The sequence below is a fragment of the Silurus aristotelis genome, assembly GCF_946808225.1.
Source record: "Silurus aristotelis genome assembly, chromosome: 19".
Taxonomy (NCBI): Eukaryota; Metazoa; Chordata; class Actinopteri; order Siluriformes; family Siluridae; genus Silurus; species Silurus aristotelis.
Window position 1 is genome coordinate 10,935,017 of NC_139592.1, and position 22,936 is coordinate 10,957,952.

At 36.6% G+C, this 22,936-nt stretch overlaps 4 protein-coding genes across 4 annotated transcripts; 1 reads left to right on the plus strand and 3 right to left on the minus strand.

The window, feature by feature from the left end:
* Positions 1-121: 121 nt before the first annotated feature.
* dnase1l1 (deoxyribonuclease I-like 1) lies at positions 122-8,006 on the minus strand. Its single transcript, XM_083570053.1, has 9 exons — positions 7,868-8,006; positions 4,728-4,877; positions 4,360-4,448; positions 4,048-4,137; positions 3,807-3,919; positions 3,165-3,277; positions 2,927-3,081; positions 1,367-1,463; positions 122-1,086 (listed from the first exon to the last, which is right to left on the minus strand). Exons 2-9 carry the CDS (start codon positions 4,869-4,871, stop codon positions 961-963), a joined length of 927 nt encoding a protein of 308 aa, XP_083426179.1. The 5' UTR covers positions 4,872-4,877; positions 7,868-8,006; the 3' UTR covers positions 122-960.
* A 4,575-nt stretch (positions 8,007-12,581) lies between these two features.
* On the plus strand, positions 12,582-16,455 carry ognb (osteoglycin, paralog b). The gene is made up of 6 exons (XM_083570055.1): positions 12,582-12,806; positions 13,202-13,283; positions 13,376-13,540; positions 13,834-14,036; positions 14,143-14,235; positions 15,851-16,455. Exons 1-6 carry the CDS (start codon positions 12,654-12,656, stop codon positions 16,019-16,021), a joined length of 867 nt encoding a protein of 288 aa, XP_083426181.1. The 5' UTR covers positions 12,582-12,653; the 3' UTR covers positions 16,022-16,455.
* A 112-nt stretch (positions 16,456-16,567) lies between these two features.
* uqcc5 (ubiquinol-cytochrome c reductase complex assembly factor 5) lies at positions 16,568-17,161 on the minus strand. The gene is made up of 2 exons (XM_083570064.1): positions 16,882-17,161; positions 16,568-16,678 (listed from the first exon to the last, which is right to left on the minus strand). Exons 1-2 carry the CDS (start codon positions 17,033-17,035, stop codon positions 16,620-16,622), a joined length of 213 nt encoding a protein of 70 aa, XP_083426190.1. The 5' UTR covers positions 17,036-17,161; the 3' UTR covers positions 16,568-16,619.
* Positions 17,162-20,247: 3,086 nt separating this feature from the next.
* On the minus strand, positions 20,248-22,417 carry kctd6b (potassium channel tetramerization domain containing 6b). The gene is made up of 2 exons (XM_083570417.1): positions 21,904-22,417; positions 20,248-21,102 (listed from the first exon to the last, which is right to left on the minus strand). The coding sequence occupies exons 1-2, from the start codon at positions 21,928-21,930 to the stop codon at positions 20,416-20,418; spliced, it is 714 nt and encodes a 237-aa protein (XP_083426543.1). The 5' UTR covers positions 21,931-22,417; the 3' UTR covers positions 20,248-20,415.
* Between the last annotated feature and the right edge of the window lie 519 nt (positions 22,418-22,936).

A 22,936-nucleotide genomic window follows, 5' to 3' on the forward strand; every position in this document is an offset into this window, starting at 1 on the left:
TAATGTCTTGTGTTTAAAAGATTAGGTTAGGCAAAACCAATGTTGGTTTAATTGGGTTATGTTGCCCCACTTCACTCTGCTTTTAAAACATTTACACTAATCTAGTGGTTTGAAGCTAAGATTATGCTTGGTTTATTTATTTTAATGTTTGAGTGAATATAAATCCTACACATCTTAAACCATTTCAAGTTATACTATTGCCATAGGTGGATTTGGGGGAGATGGTAACTTAATGGTTGAGGCCATTGGCCTTTGTATCCAAAGGTTGTCAAATCCTAGTGACACTAGGCTGCCACCCCTGGGTAAGGCCCATAACCACATAACTGCTCTCAGAATAAAAGAGAAATGCAAATTTTTATGAAAAAAGGGCCTCTGCCAAATGCATTACAACTTGAGTAGAACCTTAAATTTGATTTGTGTTTTGTACATCACACAAAACATTTGTCATTATAGAATGCTAACTAACATTGAAGCGCTTCTGGGATTCTTAAAATTGGCTATTTATAAACAATATTCAAATCACATAAATGGCAAGAGATGATTCATTGATGTCCAGTTACCTTAAATGTTCTTTTGAACCAAGAAGTCCTGTAACTGCAGAGAAATTTTATCATGGAGACAAAAAGATCTCAGTATGTCTCCATACATGGAGGAAATTCACTTTAGCAAAATGTTTTCAAAAATGTCAGTTTAAATATAGACTACCTTCTAAAAATGCCTGAGAAAATAAGAAATTAAAATTATTTACAAACATCACTAACATAGTTCCATATGTATGGAGACTTGCAGGACACTTTGTACTTGCAAATTTCTTGAGCCAAAGAGCATGAAAATGTGTTTTGCATTGTTGTGAAGAAACCCGTTTCATTTATGCAGCTTTGGCGCAATGATATTTAAGCATTATTGCAGTGCATAATTCACTCTTCTGTACTGACTAAAAATAGTCCACATTCACTGACATTATTTCAGTTGGAGTAGCAAGGGAAGGCCAACAGTTATTTGGAAGAAAACTATGCATCCCTGCTCACTTCCTGACTTGGTCTTCAGGTCCACCTCTATAGGATAGTGGTCACTCACACGTAAAGCCTGTAATGAAAAGATTTACTGCTCTGTGAGTTGTTTTGAACAAGGAAAGACTAGATATACAGGTTAATGTGCTACCATAGCTCTAATTCAAAAGTGTGCAAAATGGATGACTAACTCACTTTGTTTAAAGTTTAGCTACAGTCACTTGTATTGCATTTTTGAGCAAGTATCTGCTTGACTGTTTATAAGTGAAATCCGAGAAAATACAGGTCCACCAGAAGGAACCATATAATTAAGAATGTTTGTATGAATATTTATGTAGGTGTTTAAAAGCACTTACCTCTTCCTCCGTGATCTGGTATGTGGAGGCAAAGTTAAATGGTTGTGCTGAGAAGGGCACTATAGCTCGAAGCAAGGTATCTCCATGCACGACTATCCTGTGGCATCAAAAATCAACAGACAATAAGTTACCAAACCTGGATTACACAATGGACCTCTTAAAAAAACAACCCAAATTTCAAAAAAAGTTGTGAGACTGTGTAAAATGTAAATAATAACAAAATGCAATGATTTGTAAATTAAATAAACCCATATTCCATTCACAATAAACAAAAAACATATCAAATGTAAATTTAGAATATCAAAAGAAAATAAGGTTATTTACATTCACATTCGATGCCTACAAAAGGTCTAAAAAATGTTGGGACAGGGCCATGTATAGCATCACATCTTCTGTTCATATACTGTACACCTGGGGACTGAGGAGGCCAGTTTATGTTGTTTTCGGAGGAGTTTTGTCCCATATGTGTCTGATACAAGATTCTACTTGCTCAATAGTACTGACTGTCCTTTGTTGTATTTTTCATTTAATTATGCTCAAATTTTTTGGACTGCGGGCAGGTCAGATCAGCACCCGGACTCTTCTACAATAAAGTCATGCTATTGTAATAGATTCAGTATGCAGTTAGCATTGTCTTGCTCAAATATAGCCATCCCAAAAAAAATGCATTGATGGAGCATTGATGGAGAATTTCCAAACTTACAATCTGCCCATTCCACAGCAAATAATGCACTCCTATACCAACAGTGATGCGGCTTTTTGAAATGACAGCTGATAAAACGCTAGATGTTTCCTCTCCTTTTTAGTCTGGAGAACGTGGTGTCAATGGTTTCCAAAAAATAAATAAACATTTTAATTTGTCTGACCACAGAACATTTCTCCACACAGAACAGTATATTTTAAATTAGTTTTGGCTCAGAGAGGATAGCGGCGTTTTTGGATCATGTTCACGTATGCCTTCTTCTTTGCATGATAGAGATTTAACCAGCATTTTCTGGATGACATGTCATGCAAACTTTGTTTATAGACATTGATTTCTGGAGGCGTTAATGAGCCCATGCATTGATTTCCATTAAAGAATCATAACTCTTTAAATGCAGTGCCACCTGAGGGCACCAAGATCACAGACATTCAATATTGATTTTCGCCCTTTTCCCTTGTGCACATAAATTTCTCCACATTCTTTGAAACCTGCAAATGATGAGATATTAAATTGTTTTGCAAGTTAATGTTGGACATTATTCTGAAATTGTTTCACAGATTGGTGCAGCTCTGCCCATCTTTAATTCTGAGAGACTCTAAGATACACAATTTATACCCATTCATCTTACCAACCTGTTGTGAATTAACCTAATTAGTTGCAAAACTGTTTAATCTTAATAACAATTACTTATTCCAGACTTTTGTTGCCCCTTCCTTTTACCTTATTTTTTCATTACCTCAGTTGAAACCTTTAATAGGTTTTCTATGTTCTATTGTGAAATAAAATATGGATTTATGAGATTTCCAAATCATTGCATTCTGTTTTTTATGAAATTGGGGTTGTAGAAAAAGGCGTACCTGTCATATGCACAGTCTGTGGTTCCTCTTACTGTAGTGTCCTGTTTATCATCAATCAACCAGACAAAAGGGTTGGAATACAGCCTTATTTTCTTCCTGTTTTTCTTAGCCACATATCCACAAGCTGCATTGAAGTCACCAAGGAACATTATGTCCTTATAAGAATAGTGGTGATAAGAAAAACATTTCAAAAACTATTAATAAGTAGCTTTTATGTGCTTTATGAACTGTAGCTCACCTCAGTCAACCATCTCTGTCTAACATCCTCAAAAACATCATAGAGTTCATCGATCTCTTTGGTGGCATTACTAGGGGAGGTGTGCATTGGGATCAAAACAAACTCACCAATCACTAAAAAACAATGCAAAAATGTAGTAATTACCATAAAAACATACAGTATGCTGTCAACAATACTTCATTAGAAGTTTACGGATCCTCAGTCATAAAAGTAACTTAAAGAAATCACACAAACAGATTATAGTCATTAGAGTCAATCTAGTCTCTCTGATGTCTAATGTGTGTTTTTATATTTCTGGGTGTTTTGTTTGTTTGTTTAAACAAATGTACTTTTCTCTTTTTCTAAATAGCCTAATGTAAAGCACCATGACTCAAGCTAGAACAGGAACAAATCACCATGATTTTTGCTTGTCTCTCTATTTTCATATTTGAAAACCTTTTGTTGTTATCCCAGTCCTGATGTAGAAACACTAGTCTCAATCATGTCAAGCATCCTAAAACACAACTAAACAAACAAATTAAAAAACAAATAACATACCTACTATTTGTATCTGTATTTACACCCAGTTTGAGCACATTATTGTTTGATTCTTAAACATTTTCACAATCAGTGACAAACATACCATAGAGAATAAAATTTTACCTGTTTTAGGTGCGCTGAAGCGGACTACAAAAGGCTCCCTGGCAAAAGCATCCTCGTCTCCTTTCTGTGTGTCTGGGTACTGATACTGGTCTAGTAGCCTGGCTGAGTCAGTCCTGTAGCAGAGAAGAAGGAGATAATGAAAACCATGCTTGGTTAAAAAAATCAATTTATAAAAAACTACTGATAATGCATACAAGCCCATACAGTACTCACAATCTGTAGTCAAAATTAAATATCCTACCTGTATACAAAGACATACTGCTCTTGATAGGTTTGTGTCCTGCCAAGACGCTCACTGGACACATAGTCATACTGCTGACCCCTTTTATAGCTGAAATAGAGACAATATGGTATTGATTACTTTTGAAATTTGGTGATTCATAGCTAAAATAAGAGGGATCAAATCACATTCTTTGTGTTTGAGTAGCCATTTGCTTGTCTTTATTATTTTCCAAAAAAATCCTTTGTGTGTATGATATGCAGATAACAATATGTTACGTCACATATGTGCCGAGTTATTTGAATGACTGAAAGTGTAATGAGATAATGTTACTCATTGAGTCTATCAAGCAGACGTGGAATGGCTGTTTTCTTCTGATCTCTGACTTCTTGAAGTAAACACACATCACAGCGTGACACAATCTACCAAAAATAAAATCAAAATTAACATTTTAATCTAAATATGGCAACTGGCTTTTTAACCTCACTGGCACTATATTCACACATTACAAAAGCAGATATTTTACTTGCAATCTATATCCATATATAAAAGTACATTACAAGCTTAAACTACATAACTCCATTGACTTTGTGCTTATCTTATTGTTATTTGGTATTTATCTTTTTAACTACTCACTGTTGTTATACTTTAAAGCATTAAACAGCCATGTTGTACATCACACGCTGTAAAGTACACCTTACCCGTGTTAGGATGTACAAAATCTTGCCATCTGTTGTTTTCGAGTCTCCAAAACTTTGAACATTGAAGGCACATATCTTGAATGCATGGCAGGCCAGTGGTCCAATGAGGGAGAATAAAAAGAGCAGGGATTGTGAAAAAATCATAGTGACCTTCAAAGAGAGAGAGAAAGAAAATGAGAGAGACAGAAAGAGAGCGAGACAGAAAGAGAGAAGTTCCATCTTTGCTGTTATTGTCCTTAATAGAACTCAGAGATTGGTCATTTGCCTTATGTTTGTGGTTACAGTGGAATCCATTGCTCTCCAGTTTCCTCATGTCTTAAAATGATGCATGTAGGTTAACTTCTACACTACTTACCAACATTTACTCACAAGCAGCCCTGCCGCAATGGGAGCACAAGCCAGATGGAAACTCAGAAGTCATATCTAATATGAAAGTCATATTTGATCAGCAATAAAATTCAAATCATTGGCAGGTGAAATCAATAGCATTGAATATCTCATTACTAGGGGTGACCGCAAAGATTCAAAGCTTTGATAGGAGGAGCCTGATTTCACTACCAGTCTCGCAGTTAAATATTTACAGAGGTGGTATGAAACAAGGATCATGCCATTTTGCTTATATGGGGGTGCTAATCATCTGATTTCACCTACAACTACCGGTTTTCCCAAAAAAGTTATACAGTTATACAGCCTATTATGATAATGCTGAAAATAATAATGTGAAAAGAAAAAAGCTTGTAATAAATATTTTTTAGTGAGCATGAATAAATCCAACTACCCCGTGACAGATTTAAGTTTAGCTTTCCATGATCCATGACCGACACATGCTTGGCAGCATGGATTTAAATATTGAACAATATCTGGGATATTCTGTAAAGGTTATGTATATCTTGTTCTAATTTTATTCTTTAAAATAATCTTGTATTGTTTTTTGATGCATTGATGTTGTGCTGTAGTTAGAGTGTGCGCACACAGGCAATTTAGATTTAATTTTATTTGCCAACATGTGAAATGCATGCTCTTCTTTATTTTTTCATGTGATGTTATGAGGAATCACACACACACACACACACACACACACACACACACACACAATTCTACTATCAGTTGACTATAGGCAAGACTTGACAATGCTGATTCCACTATGTCAGGGGTCGGCAACCTTCACCACACAAAGAGCCATTTGGACCTGTTTCCCACAGAAAAGAAAACACTGGGAGCCACAAAACCCTTTTGACATTTCAATTGAAATAACACTACATGTAACGTTTTTTTTTTTTTTTGCCTTTATGCTATGTATAATCAAACCATAATGTGTTGCATTTATGAAATCAATGAACTGCAGAGAGAATGAAATTACATTTCTGCATGCAACAAAAAAATTTTGAACTCCTTAAAAAAAAAGACATTGGGTTGAAGGTTACTTTCAAGTAAAATACTCAGTCTATTTGAGTCCTTCTTGTATTTATGAAAAGAACGCCGAACATAAATTATCCACCGGCAGCAAACCAAAAATGCCGTCCTCTTCTGTGTGCCGTCAACCAAAGTTTAAGAAGTCGCGTGCCGGTGGGTGTCGCACATTAGCGGTTGTGACGCATATGAAAAGCGACAAAAAAACTTTAACACGTTTTATTTAGATTTTACAAGATCACCAAAATCTTTAAATTTAGAATACCATTTTAAAAACTAACGAACTAAAATAAAATTACATTTTAATTAAATACTCATTATTTATTTTCCAAAGCCACAGGGAGCCGCAGAAGATGGATGAAAGAGCCGCGGGTTGCCGATCCCTGCACTATGTAAATCCTTAATCAGTGACACCCCTACTCATGGCACCTGTCAGGGGTGGGATATATTGGGCATCAGGTGAACAGCCAGTTCAGAAAGCAGAAATATATGAGAGACTTCGACAAGGGCTAAATATTGATGGCTAGACAACTGGATCAGAGTATCTCCAAAGCAACAGCAGTATACCTTAATGGCTGTGGCATCTTTTAGCAGGATAATGCACACCCTGTCACAGTGCTAAAAATGAAGGTGTTTGAGAAGCAATTTCAAAGTGTTGACTTGGCTTTCACATTTCAAAATTTAATGGATCTGTTTTAAATGTCTTAGTTCCAAATACTATGGCACTTGAGAGGTTTAGGAGTCCTTCCCTAGATGGTTCAGAGCTGTTTTGTTGGCACAAGGATTGCCTACACAATTCTTTGCTTTTAATGTTATAGGTTACTCGTGTATTTTTTAAGCAATAACTCAGAAGCAAGAGTTAACAAGAAATTAATAACATGACAGCAATTTTGTAGAACCACACAACTGGTAATGCAAATTACTTTCATACAACAGTTATATAAACAAAATACATAATATTGCGTGACATTTTTTCCTTTACTAGTGGAAAAAAAAGGGTTATGAAAAAGCTACTCATTTTATAACACTTTTTACTAGATCAGCAACATTCTTGTGAATGGCGTTCCTTCTTCCTCTTTAACTTACAAGCTTTCATATTGATTGCCTAAAGTTATATTCCTGGAAATGATTGCTTGCCCTGTTCATTGACGACGTTACCAAAACTACTGTTACAATTGTATAAACAAGAAAGTGTAATGTTACTTACAATAGCGGTCCCTAAAAGATTTTTTGTGCACCACAATCATTTGCATATTATATTACAATTATACATATTAAATGATTTAATTATTAATGTCGATATTACATAAATAATACAAATGTAACTCATCACACCATTATGGAGAATCAGTGGGAGCTTCATATCCAAATACAGAACAAATATATTATCGATATATAGAACAAAAACTGCGACTGAAACAATTGCGGGCACAGGAGGAAGTGGTCGTCTTTCGAAATATGCGAAAATCAATAAAACAGAGATAAAATACGAATTAAAGTGTTTTATTTTCTTTCTCTGCGGCCCAGTGGTTGGAGACCCTTGTCTTATAAAATCCAGACGATATCTCAGTGTGGTTATAAGAAGTATAGACAATGCTGGACCGGCGTTTAATGTTGTTCAATACAACATGACATTTGTGATTTAAAACTAAGTTCCAAAGTTTTTATCACCCCCTCACTTCATTAAGACATCTCTGAAAGTATCGGATATGGCAGAAGCAAAACTATACCTGACAGCTGAATGGTTTTTAGCGGTTCTGATGAATTGGAAGCTTGACTTCCTGAGAAGCTGTTTTGTTTTTAAAACGGTGACCGATTCAGCGAAAGAGGATCCACCCATTGGGCTTGAGATCCAGAGGGAGGAGCACTGCTTCTAAAACCAGCACTGGCTGTACAACTGTTGCTTCTACTTATTAGAAACATATGCACTCAATCCAATCGCCTCCCAGTGCAAACAGTAATGCATTTTTGTAGCGACACAGACGTCTATTGGGCAATTTGTTGGAGTGAATTTTGAAGCTAATAACCTTATTTTCCTAATACACTATATTTGTGGTTTGGGTAGGGAGGAGGTTGAGAAGAGCCTGGAGAGCTGGAGATATGTGCTGGAGAGAAGGCAAATGAAAGTTAGGAGTAAGACTAATACATGTGTGTGAATGAGAGCGAGGGCAGTGGAGTGGTGTGGTTTCAGGTAGAATAGGTGGAGAAGGTGGAGGAGTTCAGGTACCTGGAGTCAACAGTGCAAAGTGTGTTAGATAAGTGAAAAAAAAAGTGCAGACAGGGTAGAGTGGGTGGAGAAGAGTGGCAGGAGTGATGTGTGATAGAAGGGTATCTGTAAGAGTGAAAGAAAAAGTTTTTTTTAGGACTTGAGTAAAAGACAGGAGGTGGAGCTGGAGGTAGCAGAGCTGAAGGGTTTTCGTTGGGAGTGACGACGATGGACAGGATTAGAAATGAGTTTATTAGTGAGCATGTAGGACTTTTTGGAGACAAGTTGAGGGAGTCAAGATTGAGATGGTTTGGACATGTGCAGATAAGGAACATGGGGTATAGCAGTAGAGGAATGCTGAGAAAAAAAACAACCAGGAAGGAGGAAAAGAGGAAGGCCAAGGAGGAGCTTTATGGATGTGATGAGGGAAGACATGCAGGTAGTTGGTTTGAAAGAGGCAGATATAGAGGACAGGGGGGAATGGAGACGGATGATTCGCTGTGGCGACCCCCTAATGGGATACACTCTTTGTACCGCTGTCCAGCTGTTTGTCAAATTACTTGATTTTTGCTAAAGATCATCACTCCAGAGCACCTGCTGCCATAGTTGACTTAGCCTTGTTTCCATGCCGGAGGTATGTTTTTTTGGCCACAATTTTTTCATGAAGACCACTTTTGGAGAGACATCTCCAGACAGTAGATGGGTATACCTGTGTCCCACTGGTTTCCGTGAGTTCTTTGATGACGGCACTGCTGGACATCTTCCAATGCTGAAAGGACGTAAACATGATGGTGTCTTTCATTTGTTACATTAGTTTTCCTGGCCAACCACTTCGTCTACACCCGCGAGTGTGATTTTACATTGGAGGTTCTATGTAATCCGATTTAAGCCATCAAATCACGTTTCTGGGGTCAAAGGTATCTGTTTGCAATAAGGCCTTTAAAGTTATTTAATAGCTGTTTTTTATTCCATAGTGCTCTATAGTATTAATGGTTACTATAACAATGGCGTCATAATGATGGTATGATAATGTGGATTGACTCAGGTAGGACACGACTGAAAGCCTAGGTGTGAGATGCACAGCCTGCCAATGACAAGGAGGGACTTTGTTCAGACTTGTTACTCTCAGACCTGGTAATCACACTGTATTCACAGCTACATAAGTTGCCTCAAATCCTGGTCCTTTGTTTAGTTAATAAGATACTATTCTTACAGAATTCCTCTGGTAAGTCTTTTATTCTGAACAGTAACCAGTGTTTTCCCTGACTTTATTCCAACACCCCTGATTACTTTTTTTATTATTTTTTTTATTTTTATTTTTTTACAGGTGCTGCTTTTAAGCATTTTTGTTATTTTCTGGTTGATTTGTAATATAGCTGATAATATAACTCTTTACCGCTGCTAATTCTTTCACCAGTTTGCTCAGGATATCCAGCTCTCGTACTAAAGTTCAGTTTCATCACTTCAGCTTTTTTACCTGCAGGAGTCGCTATTTGGTACATGACGACCTAATCACTGTGTTTTCCACCTTTGCTAGACATTCACGTTTCTACAAGTTGTTAAATTACATGTGTTATCGTTATACAGATTAGTTAGGCTTCTTGGCCTCATAAAGGAGCTGTACATGAAACCTTTTTTAAAAGTAAAGGGGCTTTAAACCAAAAGGAACAGACCAAAGCAGGATCTTTGAATGTATTTTGTCTTTTTAAAATCAGGTTGGAGATGATTAGTTGCAAAACTAGACAGTGTAGATCTGAGATGTGGGAGTAAGACTAAAACCTTTTGTAACAAAAGCCAGTATTTGTAGAGAACTCTCTGGAAATGGAAGCTAGCTCAGTGGCCGTAACTACCTAAACAAACAATAATAAAGTGTATAGACGGACAGTATGTAACGCTGGTACCATTCTTCATAGCTAGATAACCAAAACCAACTTATCATCGTTTTGTAGGCATGCAATGAACAATAAAACAATTATGGATGCTTAAAAAAAAATTATATCTGTAATGGGCATTAGCTGTTTACATAAGACAATTCAGTTTTGTGAGTACTGAATACTAATACAGTTGAGAATGCAGGTTCAATATATAGCATTGCACTTCTATTTTATATGACCATGTTAACTGATACTACTTTGCAGCCACCTTTATGTTCTCAAATAAGAAACAGATTAATGGCCAAACCAACTTAAAACACAATACTCAGCATTTGCAACATGACAGCAACCAGCATAAACAGAACTTAATAAAATGCTTGTGTTAAGTGTGATTGCTTAATAATAAGTAGGTTACTTATTTTTTGTATAAGTATGGTATCTAAACACATGTACTCATTTTTATATAAAAACAAAAATTGTACCCTTTGTCTCTATTCTTTCTATTGGCTTTCCACTAATTTCTTGCAGAGGGTGTGGCTACAGATGTTTGTGCAGGAACCACAAAATGGACTCCGCTAGGCAAAGCTGCCTGTGCTATTGGCATTACAGAGGTAATATTGGTAAAATGGACATTGTTAAAATTGGACTCGTTTGTGTTCTGCACAAGTCCTCAACACCTGCTTTAAATATTGTTCTAACAGATGTTGAAGTGAGAATTAAACAATCAAAGTTTTTAAAGGGCTTTAATATGATGTACAGCTTGGGCTAATTACCTGTGCAGCACATTGTACCTGTAATCTTGACATTTTCATGTAAATGCAATCCCTTGTTTAGAACATAAATGTTTCTAAAGGCTCAAAGGCTAAAGCCTTGATATATCCCTTTCTGTTTCATGCAATGTCAAATCTACATCAGAAACCCGCAGCCCATTTTGCTTTTCAATTCAGATGCATTTTTGCAATTTGATTTGTATAAATATGCATTATGTATGTCAGAATAATAAAATGTTTCATTTTTGTAATTAATTTTATTATTAATTTTAGATTAAGAACTGCTTTTTATCATTTGGATTTTTAGCTAAGTAGCCACTTAACCAACAATAATGATTGATAGGTTCACTACGATGCAGGCTGAGTCAGCCAGACTTTCCTTTATAACTTTCACATCTGTTCATGAGTTCTCAGTTCCCATGATGCAGGTACTGCAAGGAGAAAAATATCTGGACCAAAGGTTTCTGGGTCTGGGACAGCTTGTATCACTTGCCTCCTGTTACTTTTTCTTGAATCCTCCCATTAAGTTATATAACAAGACCCAGGAGCAGAAAAAGAAGAATCATTTTAAAGTCTATTGGGTTTTTTTTAATACTAAGTAATCTTTCATTTTTTATTTCTTTGTTTGCTGTGACTTGATCTGCTGAATCTATCAGATTTGTGGATCAGCAGAGGATTGAAGGAAATGGTGTCTAAAAAAAATACGTTTAAAATGTAGACTTTCTCCAAAAGCATTGTGTAGCAAGGAATTCAGTGGCTTATGAACTTTATATTAATAAAATATTGTTTAAAATTAGATTTTCCTTCTAAAGCACAAGACATTACCTCCCTTTTACTCTTTTCAGTGACATTTACAAATAAACTGCTGTTGCAAAAAGGAACCAGGTGTTTTTAGTCACAAAGTGTATGGCCATTAAATTATTATTGCCACTGCACTCAATCCAAAGAGTCACTATTTTCATGTACAATGTTTTCTAAGCCTTAAATTCCACTGCATTTGAATCACTTCAGGCCAAGATTCCTGATTTAAAAGTAATTTCCTGATGAACTCAAGGTATTTTATTTCCACTGTGAGAGTTCTGTTTCTTCAACAGATTTCTTTTTAAACAAAGTTATTTTCTTAAAAAAACAAACACCAATTCATTCACTGCTCTCTATTAAAAGAAACAATACATTTTTCTCTTGGATTTTCCCTCCATTATGACAATCAATAGGCTTTCATTTCTGATTCATTGCTGGATAATCTGTGTCTAGATCCTAAGAACATTCACAGATAAATCAGTCTATTGTAATTTCCTGAGAGCATCTGGTGTTTGCTTTATACATACCGTATAAAGCAAACACCATATACATTTATACATACAGTATATATATATATATATATATATATATATATATATATATATATATATATATATATATATATATATATATATATATATATATATAATATCCTTTATAACTCAGGATTCATGTTAAAAACAGGACATGTTTGAGAATGTCTGTACCTGACATGCCACAGAGCAGCACACAGTGAGTTAAGGTTTGTCTCACAGACTCTTTAGCTCATAGGCAGGGCCTCCACAAAATTACTTTAAAGGCTCTAATTTCAGACACAGTGCAACACAGTCATTGTCTCTTCAGCACTACGTCTGAACTGTACAAAATGGACCTGAGGATGTTGTTTTGTTGTTTTTTCTCCTTTCTGATTGTACCATGGATATTATGTGCAACAGCACAAAATGATCAAATGGAATTTAAAAACAAGGAATTTCTTGTGCAGCCACATACCAGCTTGGTGGACATGGAAGATTATAAGGTAAGAAGCCTAACAAAGGTTAACTGATTTTAAACAGAAGTTTTTAAATAGATGCATTTGGCTACTCTGGAAAGATTACAGATTGTGCCTAAAGAAGAAAAGATTATATGATCTTATGTCTTTAAACTATTTTCCTCAATAATTCACATGCTGATTTAGAAATAAAACTGCATCAAGACAATATGAATCTTGGTCTAAACAATTGTATGCAGTAGACAGTGCAACCTACATACCTATTCTAAAACAAACAATCTGTTGCAATGTATTGTTATAAGCATACTAGAACTGAGCAAAAAAACAAATAAATGGTTGAAACTCTATGCATATTAAATGAAGGATATACAAGAAAATTCCTCTATATTCTTTTATTAATTCTTGTTTGGACTTCATTCAAGGAAATGGTCAATACAGTCCCAGATTATGAAAGTGTTGATAATGGAAACGATGAAGGTTCAGCATTAGAGAAAAAAGAAGCAGGTGATTGATCAATTCACATTTAAAACACCTAAATAAGTATTAATATTTACGTTAAAGAAGTATTTATGATTAATTCAATGATTTTCCCCTAGATCTTCCTACTTGCTTGCTGTGTGTCTGTTTGTCTGGATCTGTGTATTGTGAAGAGGTCACTCCAGAGATGACAGCAATACCAGCTTTGCCAAAGGAAACCACATACCTTTATGCACGCTTCAACAAAATAAAAAAAATCACCAACAAAGACTTTGCTGATGTTGGTAAGGAGAAATACAAGGGGGTGGGGGGTTTGGGGGGGCTGATTCAGTATAGTCAGAATAATGATTGAAATATAATTTCCAAGAAGTGATATCTGAAGCCAGCACACAGCTCTTGCTAATATATCTATTTTAAGATAGATTAAAGCTTCCAGTCTTTAGCCAGATGTCTAATTCACTCAGTATGTACTGCAAAAAGTCACTACACCTTTCTAGCAGAACCTTGGAGAGCAAAAGTATATTTTCAGCATTATATTAAAAATGATTTTGATTGTTTATATGTAAATGTATTCTAGGCACGCTGAAAAGGATTGATCTGACTGGCAATTTCATTACGGAAATTGAGGATGGAGCCTTCTCCAAACTGGAACAACTGGAAGAACTAACACTAGCTGAGAACAAACTAATTAAACTACCAATGCTTCCCCCAAAGCTTATCTCACTCAATGCCAATCACAATCGTCTTAAAACAAAAGGCATCAGATCAACTGTTTTGAAGGTGGCAAAAATTTGATAAATATGTGCAAGTATTCTACAAATAAATATCACCTTTATAACCTTTTAACATTTTGCATATAATTTATTGTTTGCATTTGCAATTACAGAAACTCAGAAAACTGGCATACCTCTACCTTGGCGACAATGAATTGGAGGCTATTCCACCACTTCCTGAGAGTCTGCATGTTGTGCATCTTCATGTTCGTTCAATTTTCACCACATAATCATACATAAATATGCTTAATCATTGTTCAGCAGTAATATGATCTGAACTAGATTACTTGTTTGAATTTAAAAATCTAGATTTCTTTGCAGAATAAATATATCTATATGACAAATCTTAAGGTGACAGTAGCAAGGGAAATCAATTAGAATGTCGACATTGATACGCACCAATTTAGCATGTGGATATTAATTCTTTGAAGCACAAAGTCCTTGTCATACAGTGCCTTACACAATTATTCAATTAATCTCTATCTTGAACTTTTTCTTATTTTGTAATTTCACAACCCAGAACTAAAATAAAATTAAATAGGAAAATATGCTATGAATCGAGACCATTATACAATATTATAAGTAAAAACCAACAGTTTTCAAAACAGTAAAATTATTTATAGATAAGTATTCATCCCCAGTGTTGTGAAAGCGAATTTTTGAAGGATCTAAAGAGATCCACAGGTCAGATGGGAGTAACTTAGCCTGGACAGTCCACATGGCAGGGTTTTATGGAAAACTAAAATTTGCCAAAAGGCATACTAAAGAATCAGCAAACATGTGGGAAAGGTTTCTTCAGTCCAGTAAAATCAAGGCTGATATTCTTGTCACTACTTTTTTGCCAGAAAGCCTGCAACATTTCGCATAACAATCTGCACAATGAAACCCGGTGGTGGTAGTATTGTGTGGTCTGGATGCTTTTTTTTTATGTGCAGAGACTCTAGTCTGAGTTTAGAGCAAGGTAAATGGGTAAAATACAGCATAATGACAAAAGAAAACAATTCCCAGTCTACAGGACAACCACCCTCAGCATATCAAAAAGCTAAATTTTACTGGTCCCAAACCAAGAAACTGAAGGTCTTAGAATGGTCCAGCCAAAGATTTGACCCCTCAATGCCACTGAGAATCTGAGACAGGACCAAGAAATTGCTTGTCACATCCAACCCAAGCACAAACTGGCAAAAAATCAGGACCCAAGTATGCACAGACGATAGAGACTTAGATGTTTTGCACCTTGAAGTGTTCCACACAAACAAGAAAAAGAAATCTACCCTAAATTGTAATTTTACAAAATGTAAAAAACTTTGTGAGGGTGAATACTTATAGAAACACTGTATATGATAGCTGAAACTATGCATGCACTACAACATGGCTGTTCAGTCTTATCCAGAAAGAGCCAGTGTGGAAATGGATTTTCATTCCAACCAGCAGAAGACATGCCTGAGTTTACTGAAAACACAGATTAATTTATTAAACAGGAGGCATCAGGTGTAACTCCTGCTCGATTAAAACAAAAACCTGCAACCAAATATGCTCTGAAGATAGAAAACTTAAATTTAAGTGTATTTGCTATTTATAAAAAGACTTACATATAATATAATATTCTAATACAAGTAATCAGTGGAACACAAATAATTACAGAAACTCAAAAAAGGTGAATGATTTTATAGTAAAATTAAATTAAAATCCATTTTAATAATTACAATTAAATACATTACATTGTATTTTTCTATTATAGCCATGGGTTGAAATATTATATGACATCAAACAAATAAGGTTTTACCCATTAAGAAAAGAATGCTCTTTTATTTCTTCATGCAGAATAACAACATAACCACCTTGACGGATGAAACTTTCTGCAAGGGCAATGACACACATTACATCAGGTACAACATGGCAGAGGTGCGACTTGATGGGAACCCGCTGATACTTGCCCAGCATCCAAACAGCTTTATCTGTCTAAGATCTCTTCCAATTGGTCTCTACAAGTAAGCTAAAGATCCAGAAGAACTGTAGAGAGAGGACTCCTTCTGCAGTTCTAACTGGCACTTGGGGATAATATGACCATATTTGGTTATTATTCCAAGCACCTTTATGTCTGAAAAAGGCTTTCAAAGCTTTGTCCTGACTTTGCTTTGTGTTTAGAAAATATCTAAATCATCAAACTACTGTATTAAGTAGTGTTAGAAGAGTAAACCATCTGTGCTATATGTATCAGGCAATATTTTAAAAGCATGTGGTGCATGAAAAAAGAAAATAGCACAGGTAAAAATTAGTGCATGGAAAGATGCAATACCTGTAAACCACTGATTTCATGAATTTGGTAAAGTTGTGGATAAATGACATTTAAAAATGATTATGCCAAACTGATGTGCTATAAATCAGATTATGTAAAATTTTATTAAATACATGTTGGGGAAAAAAAACTTTCTTCTGGCCTTTTGAAAAGCAGTACAATGCAGTTCACTTTTAGTACTCATAAATCCATTTGGCTATGGTCTTGCTGCATGTTGGTATCGCTCAACTCGAATGCACATATTTGGAGGAGTGAAAGTGTTTATTTTGGTTCTGATTCAGGAAGTACAATTATTCAATCTTCAATTTTCTGTTGGTACTCCCTCTCAGAGCGCTTTCTCCTGTAGACATCATCTGAACAGAAAAACAAACATCTGATTAGTTCTGAGTACAATTTCTGGGGTTCATTAATGTGACTTTTAGACCAAATTTGCAGCAAACAGACCTCTTGATCTTTATTATACAGACACACAAACACACAGCCCAAATCCTTTCCTTTTGCAGTGGAGGTTCTAAGGTTCACATGTTAAGAGATTTAAGCCAACACAATTACTTACAAAATGTCTCTCGTCCTATTCGCACGTTGATCATGACCCACTCCATGACTCCTCCGATGCAGAAGAAAATGGGCAAAAACCGGTAAATTCCAAAGCGTCGTTTCCCTGGAAAAAGACTTAAAATATACTTAACGTTTTTGTTCTTTTTAAACATGTTGCCTCCTTAAACGTCAGATCGGAGTAAACACATGTGCTTCAAAAACTCTGCGCTGTTATTGAGTCCAAATGTGACATTTGACTCGTCCTTCCCTCGTTTTGTAATATCATGCATGTTACTGTAGGCTGACATGACAGGACAACATGGCGGGGTCGTTCACGGCATTGCGCATGCTCATAAGCTATTTAAAACGATTGTACCAAGTGGAACTTTTAGAGAGGGGGCAAATCAAGCTGGGTCAAACCAAATCAACAGAAAACCCTGGATAAGAGCTTTTGTGCTGTATGTACACGCGTGGCCATATTATTAGGTACACCTGCGTTGTACGGACAATGGGCATTTTAATCCGGTGCTCCCATAATATAGAGGTGCACGTTATTTCAATACAGTTACCGACTGTAGCCTGATAATCCTTTCACCTGGTACAGCAATACAAAATATCAGTTATGCCTGGTTGGTATTTACACAATCAAACCCCAGAGAAAAGAGCTGTTTGCTGTATGTACACCTGCTCTGTACCTACAGGCACTGGCCTTTTTGATTTAGGTGCGTCCATAATATACAGGTGCACATTATTTCAACATAGTTATTAAATGTAGGCCAAAAATCATTTTACCTGGCCCAGCAGGTACTGCAGATCTGTAAAAAGTACAGCTGTGCAGTTAGATAACGATCTACTTTATTCTAGTCGAGGTCTCAGTGTGGATCCAGATCCTATTTTTTTGGAAGCGAGCCTAGGATACACCCTGGATGTGCAAATTCAGGCTATTTCTTATAGCCAATCCACTTACCCCAGTATGTTTCAGAGAGAAAACTGGAGTACCCAGAGGAAACATACATGCACGCTAGAGAACACACAGAAAATGGACACAAGCTCAGAATAAAACTAAAAACCATGAAGCTGCTGTTCCATTATGCTACTTTTTTTTTCTACAGGCAATATTTGTCCACTGTTGTTTAGTTATTTACAGTGAGGAAAATAAGTATTTAAACACCCTGCTATTTTGAAAGTTCTCCCACTTAGAAATCATGGAGGGGTCTGAAATTGTCATCGTAGGTGCATGTCCACTGTGAGAGACATAATCTAAAAAAAAAAAATCCAGAAATCACAATATATGATTTTTACACTATTTATTTGTGTGATACAGCTGCAAATAAGTATTTGAACACCTGTCTATCAGCTAGAATTCTGACCCTCAAAGACCTGTTAGTCTGCCTTTAAAATGTCCACCTCCACTACATTTATTATTATAAAATTGAAGGTGCACCTGTTTGAGGTCGTTAGCTGCATAAAGACACCTGTCCACCCCATACAATCAGTAAGAATCCAACTACTAACATGGCCAAGACCAAAGAGCTGTCCAAAGACACTAGAGACAAAGTTGTACACCTCCATAAGGCTGGAAAGGGCTACAGGGAAATTGCCAAGCAGCTTGGTGAAAAAGGTCCACTGTTGGAGCAATCATTAGAAAATGGAAGAAGCTAAACATGACTGTCAATCTCCCTCGGACTGGGGCTCCATGCAAGATCTCACCTCGTGGGGTCTCAATGATCCTAAGGAGGGTGAGAAATCAGCCGAGAACTACATGGGAGGAGCTGGTCAATGACCTGAAAAGAGCTGGGACCACCGTTTCCAAGATTACTGTTGGTAATACACTAAGACGTCATGGTTTGAAATCAAGCATGGCACGGAAGTTTCCCCTGCTTAAACCAGCACATGTCCAGGCACGTCTTAAGTTTGCCAATGACCATTTGGATGATCCAGAGGAGTCATGGGAGAAAGTCATGTGGTCAGATGAGACCAAAATAGAACTTTTGGGTCATAATTCCACTAAACGTGTTTGGAGGAAGAAGAATGATGAGTACCATCCCAAGAACACCATCCCCACTGTAAAGCATGGGGGTGGTAGCTTCATGCTTTGGGGGTGTTTTTCTGCCCATGGGACAGGGCGACTGCACTGTATTAAGGAGAGGATGACCGGGGCCATGTATTGCGAGATTTTGGGGAACAACCTTCTTCCCTCAGTTAGAGCATTAAAGATGGGTCGAGGCTGGGTCTTCCAACATGACAATGACCCGAAGCACACAGCCAGGATAACCAAGGAGTTGCTCTGTAAGAAGCATATCAAGGTTCTGGCATGGCCTAGCCAGTCTCCAGACCTAAACCTAATAGAGAATCTTTAGAGGGAGCTCAAACTCCGTGTTTCTCAGCGACAGGCCAGAAACCTGACTGATCTAGAGAAGATCTGTGTGGAGGAGTGGGCCAAAATCCCTCCTGCAGTGTGTGCAAACCTGGTGAAAAACTACAGGAAACGTTTGACCTCTGTAATTGCAAACAAAGGCTACTGTACCAAATATTAACATTGACTTTCTCAGGTGTTCAAATACTTATTTGCAGCTGTATCATACAAATAAATAGTTAAAAAAAAAAAATAATACATTGTGATTTCTGGATTTTTTTTTTTTTAGATTATGTCTCTCACAGTGGACATGCACCTACGATGACAATTTCAGACCCCTCCATGATTTCTAAGTGGGAGAACTTGCAAAATAGCAGGGTGTTCAAATACTTATTTTCCTCACTGTATGTCAAATGAGATTTTTTGTGATAATATAGTAAAAGCATTTAGCAACATTGTCACACAAAGATCACAGTCAACCTTTATTGTCACTGCTGTCCTAATTAAAAAAGTAATTAATGTTTACAAGAATAGGTGATGGTCTACAGTCACTAACCATACATATTCAAATGTACATAAACCACTGTGTTTTAGCTGATAGACAGACAAGGACTGTTGTAGAGAACGTTTTAATTTATATAATAACTTGCAAAGAAAGAAGGCCAAAAAGCATCCACATAAAATGTGGACAATTTGTATTTAGTGTTAAAGGAAAACAAAGAAAGCTGTCTAATTTGACACAACAGTTTAATACTTTAGCTACAGAACATGCATGCATTCAGCTTTGCAAATTCTTTGTCAAATTTTAACCTAGTGTGACTATATGAAGAAATATTTTGCTACATGATAGACCAAAAGGTGTCTGCATATATTTTGGATCCGACAGTGGTCTACAGCACATCGACTTTTTGACACCACCTGGAATGATCATTATATATATATATATATATATATATATATATATATATATATATATATATATATATATATATATATATATATATATATATATATATATATATATATATATATATAAAAAACTGCAATAAGAATAAAACAATTTGGTTGATAACTATAACATTATTATTTTCCCTTTTCCTCATTACTGAGTTTGGTCACACAATAAGCAACAAAACATATGCAGCTTAATTAGATTATAGCATTGGCATGAGCAGTTTAGCACAGTTTCTAGCTTTGTCAGTCTTCTGCTTTGTAAGCGAGCCGGCAGAAAGTCCAGTGGTGCTCCACTGTGTTCTCATTGGCACGCTCGCTCATGTGGTGTACTCGAGTGTTTCGAATTGTAAAGCCCTGTTTAGTGATGTAGTCCATGAGATGAACCCTGAGAGATACCTCTTGATGGTAGTCACAAGGTCCAAAGGTGAAGGATACTTGACAGTCTCTAGTGTCCATCATGTGTTTGTTCCACTTGGTGAAGTTGTTTGAGATTCCCTCGAGCAGCGAGTGGACTTTAGTGGTTATGGTCAGTTGGGTGATAATAACAGCTACTGGGTTTGAGTACTTAGAGAGTTTGCGGGTACTGGACAGCTCCAACACCTGTTCAAAGGTGTCAAGAGGATACAGTGGCTTTGGGTCACTGAGGCATTGGATTAAGGGCTCGATCTGATAAAAGTCAGCTTCCTTACGCAGGAGATCCATCTCCAGGAAGTCAACTGGCAGAGTCAGTTCAGATGTACGCAAAAAGTTTAATATGTAGCGGAACAGAGTGCCATCGCGGTCAATGAAGTAGTTTCCGTGAGCATCTTGTGATGTGGGTAAGTCACCGCGGAACATGGCACCCAACATAGAGTCGGGGTACCGTTGAAGTGTTGTCATCGAGGTGGTGTAGAGGTGACCGCCGACATTTAAGGTGATTGGGTGAGTCATCTAGGAAAAAAATAAAAGCGGATCAGTGAAGACAAATATAAAAAATGCCTACTAAAGTTGTCTCAAGAACATCTGATAAACATCTACATCTTTTTATTAAAACAAACCTACGTTGATGTTTCATCTGCTCTTTTATGAGGTACACCTTACATGAATGCACAATGGGGTATTTAATTAGTGACTGTTATCCATCTGTTGTTATATGTAGTTTGTCACCCACCTTGTACTGCCATATGACCAAGACTGGGCTTATGTTATTACCTTACTATATAATATAATATTTGTGCGGTGGGCCATTCTTAGCACAGCAGTGATAGATATGCTACTCACATGCCAGTGCATAAATCTAATAAATGGGGCTCTTAAACATCTCAGTATTACATCCGGCTCATATAAATACACTGTGCACATCATGCTCTGTGTGCCTGATCAAACGTGCACATTAAGTAAATAGAGTTATAAATCCTCAGCAACAGCTACACAAATACACTTGTAAACACCCCCCCCCCCCCCACACACACACACACACAGACACACACACACACACACACAGCAAAGGATTCACCAGGTAAAGAATGTGTGTATTCATATTAATTTCTAATAACAAGGCTTCAAAATGTATATGAGCTTCAAGCAAGGGTTAAAAAAAAGAACTTAATCTATACTGTTGCTTTACTGCAATACCTTGTATTATCTTTTTAAATATTATTTACAATGCAATTAGGATGCAAAATCACAGATACAGTCCACCTTGAAAAGAATGGGCTTATAGAAACATATAGCAGTCAAGACCATACTCACCCTATTCCCCCAGTCTCCATTATCCATTTGTTAAAACTTTGGTAAACTGGTCAGGCTCACAGAGAAAGATCTGCAAAGAATGGTACGATTACAACCCGATTATAAGCCTTTACAAACTGAGATATGACTCACTTTCACAGGTGATCTGAAAACAGTAACAGAAGCAGAAGCAATGAGAAAACTGCACATTAGCATGTCAGGCAGCGCAGCGAATAACATTATTTAGCTAATAACATGAAGAAAAGGATCTGATAAACACACATCCCGAAACCGAAACACACCCATCGCTGGTTATTGTGTAGTTCATTTATAGATCCGATACATTAAATAGCACCATAATGAATGATTAAGGTGGCAATACGTCTGCATGATAATGTCCATAGCCCGTTATGACTAATACTAGTAGCATCAAGCCTCCCTGCACAGCGACCGGCTAAATAGACTCGCGGTAAATCAATAAAAGAAAAGCACACTTTCCTCGTTGTTAGGCGGTGAAACGAACACATTCTTACCTGTTAGCGGAGAACAGTGTTAGCATGCAGGTCGTAGCCGGATGTGACTCCACCGCACAACATACAGACATGGAGCCGAGCGGAGTCAGCAGTCACGTGACACCCGCCGCTTATGTTAATTGAACATCCGGGTAACTGCAACAATACATCTGTTCTATAAAATGCCCACGAGTCTGTGTAGAGGAGCTTTACTACTAAATTATTCAAGTTCGCATTGTTCTCTATATAATACAACTCTACATAATAAAACATCCCCAAAGTAATTACACACAAAAACTCATTTATGAACTGAATAACTAAACAAATAGAAAAGTCATTTTAGTAAATTCAATCTTGACCAAACAGTGTAAATATATATATATACACACACACACACACATCAGTGCTGACCCAAACACTATTAAAATATATATACATCAGTGCTGACCCAAACACTAATAAAAAATATTGGTTCTGACTGCTCCAGATGATGTAGGTGGCACAATTTTGGTTTGGAGCTTGCTTTAGTAAAATGGTATTCA

What these genes read in the sequence shown, in the direction of transcription:
- dnase1l1 (XM_083570053.1), bottom strand. Translation starts at nt 4,871, where the DNA reads ATGATTTTTTCACAATCCCTGCTCTTTTTATTCTCCCTCATTGGACCA. An exon ending in CTGCTTGATAGACTCAATGA is followed by an intron (nt 4,138 to 4,359) that starts GTAACATTATCT and finishes TCTCTATTTCAG; the next exon opens with CTATAAAAGGGGTCAGCAGT. An exon ending in CAGTATGTCTTTGTATACAG is followed by an intron (nt 3,920 to 4,047) that starts GTAGGATATTTA and finishes TCTCTGCTACAG; the next exon opens with GACTGACTCAGCCAGGCTAC.
- ognb (XM_083570055.1), top strand. Translation starts at nt 12,654, where the DNA reads ATGGACCTGAGGATGTTGTTTTGTTGTTTTTTCTCCTTTCTGATTGTA. An exon ending in TGGACATGGAAGATTATAAG is followed by an intron (nt 12,807 to 13,201) that starts GTAAGAAGCCTA and finishes ACTTCATTCAAG; the next exon opens with GAAATGGTCAATACAGTCCC. An exon ending in TCAGATCAACTGTTTTGAAG is followed by an intron (nt 14,037 to 14,142) that starts GTGGCAAAAATT and finishes TTGCAATTACAG; the next exon opens with AAACTCAGAAAACTGGCATA.
- uqcc5 (XM_083570064.1), bottom strand. Translation starts at nt 17,035, where the DNA reads ATGTTTAAAAAGAACAAAAACGTTAAGTATATTTTAAGTCTTTTTCCA. An exon ending in AATAGGACGAGAGACATTTT is followed by an intron (nt 16,679 to 16,881) that starts GTAAGTAATTGT and finishes TTTTCTGTTCAG; the next exon opens with ATGATGTCTACAGGAGAAAG.
- kctd6b (XM_083570417.1), bottom strand. Translation starts at nt 21,930, where the DNA reads ATGGATAATGGAGACTGGGGGAATAGG. An exon ending in ATGGAGACTGGGGGAATAGG is followed by an intron (nt 21,103 to 21,903) that starts GTGAGTATGGTC and finishes TTTTTTTCCTAG; the next exon opens with ATGACTCACCCAATCACCTT.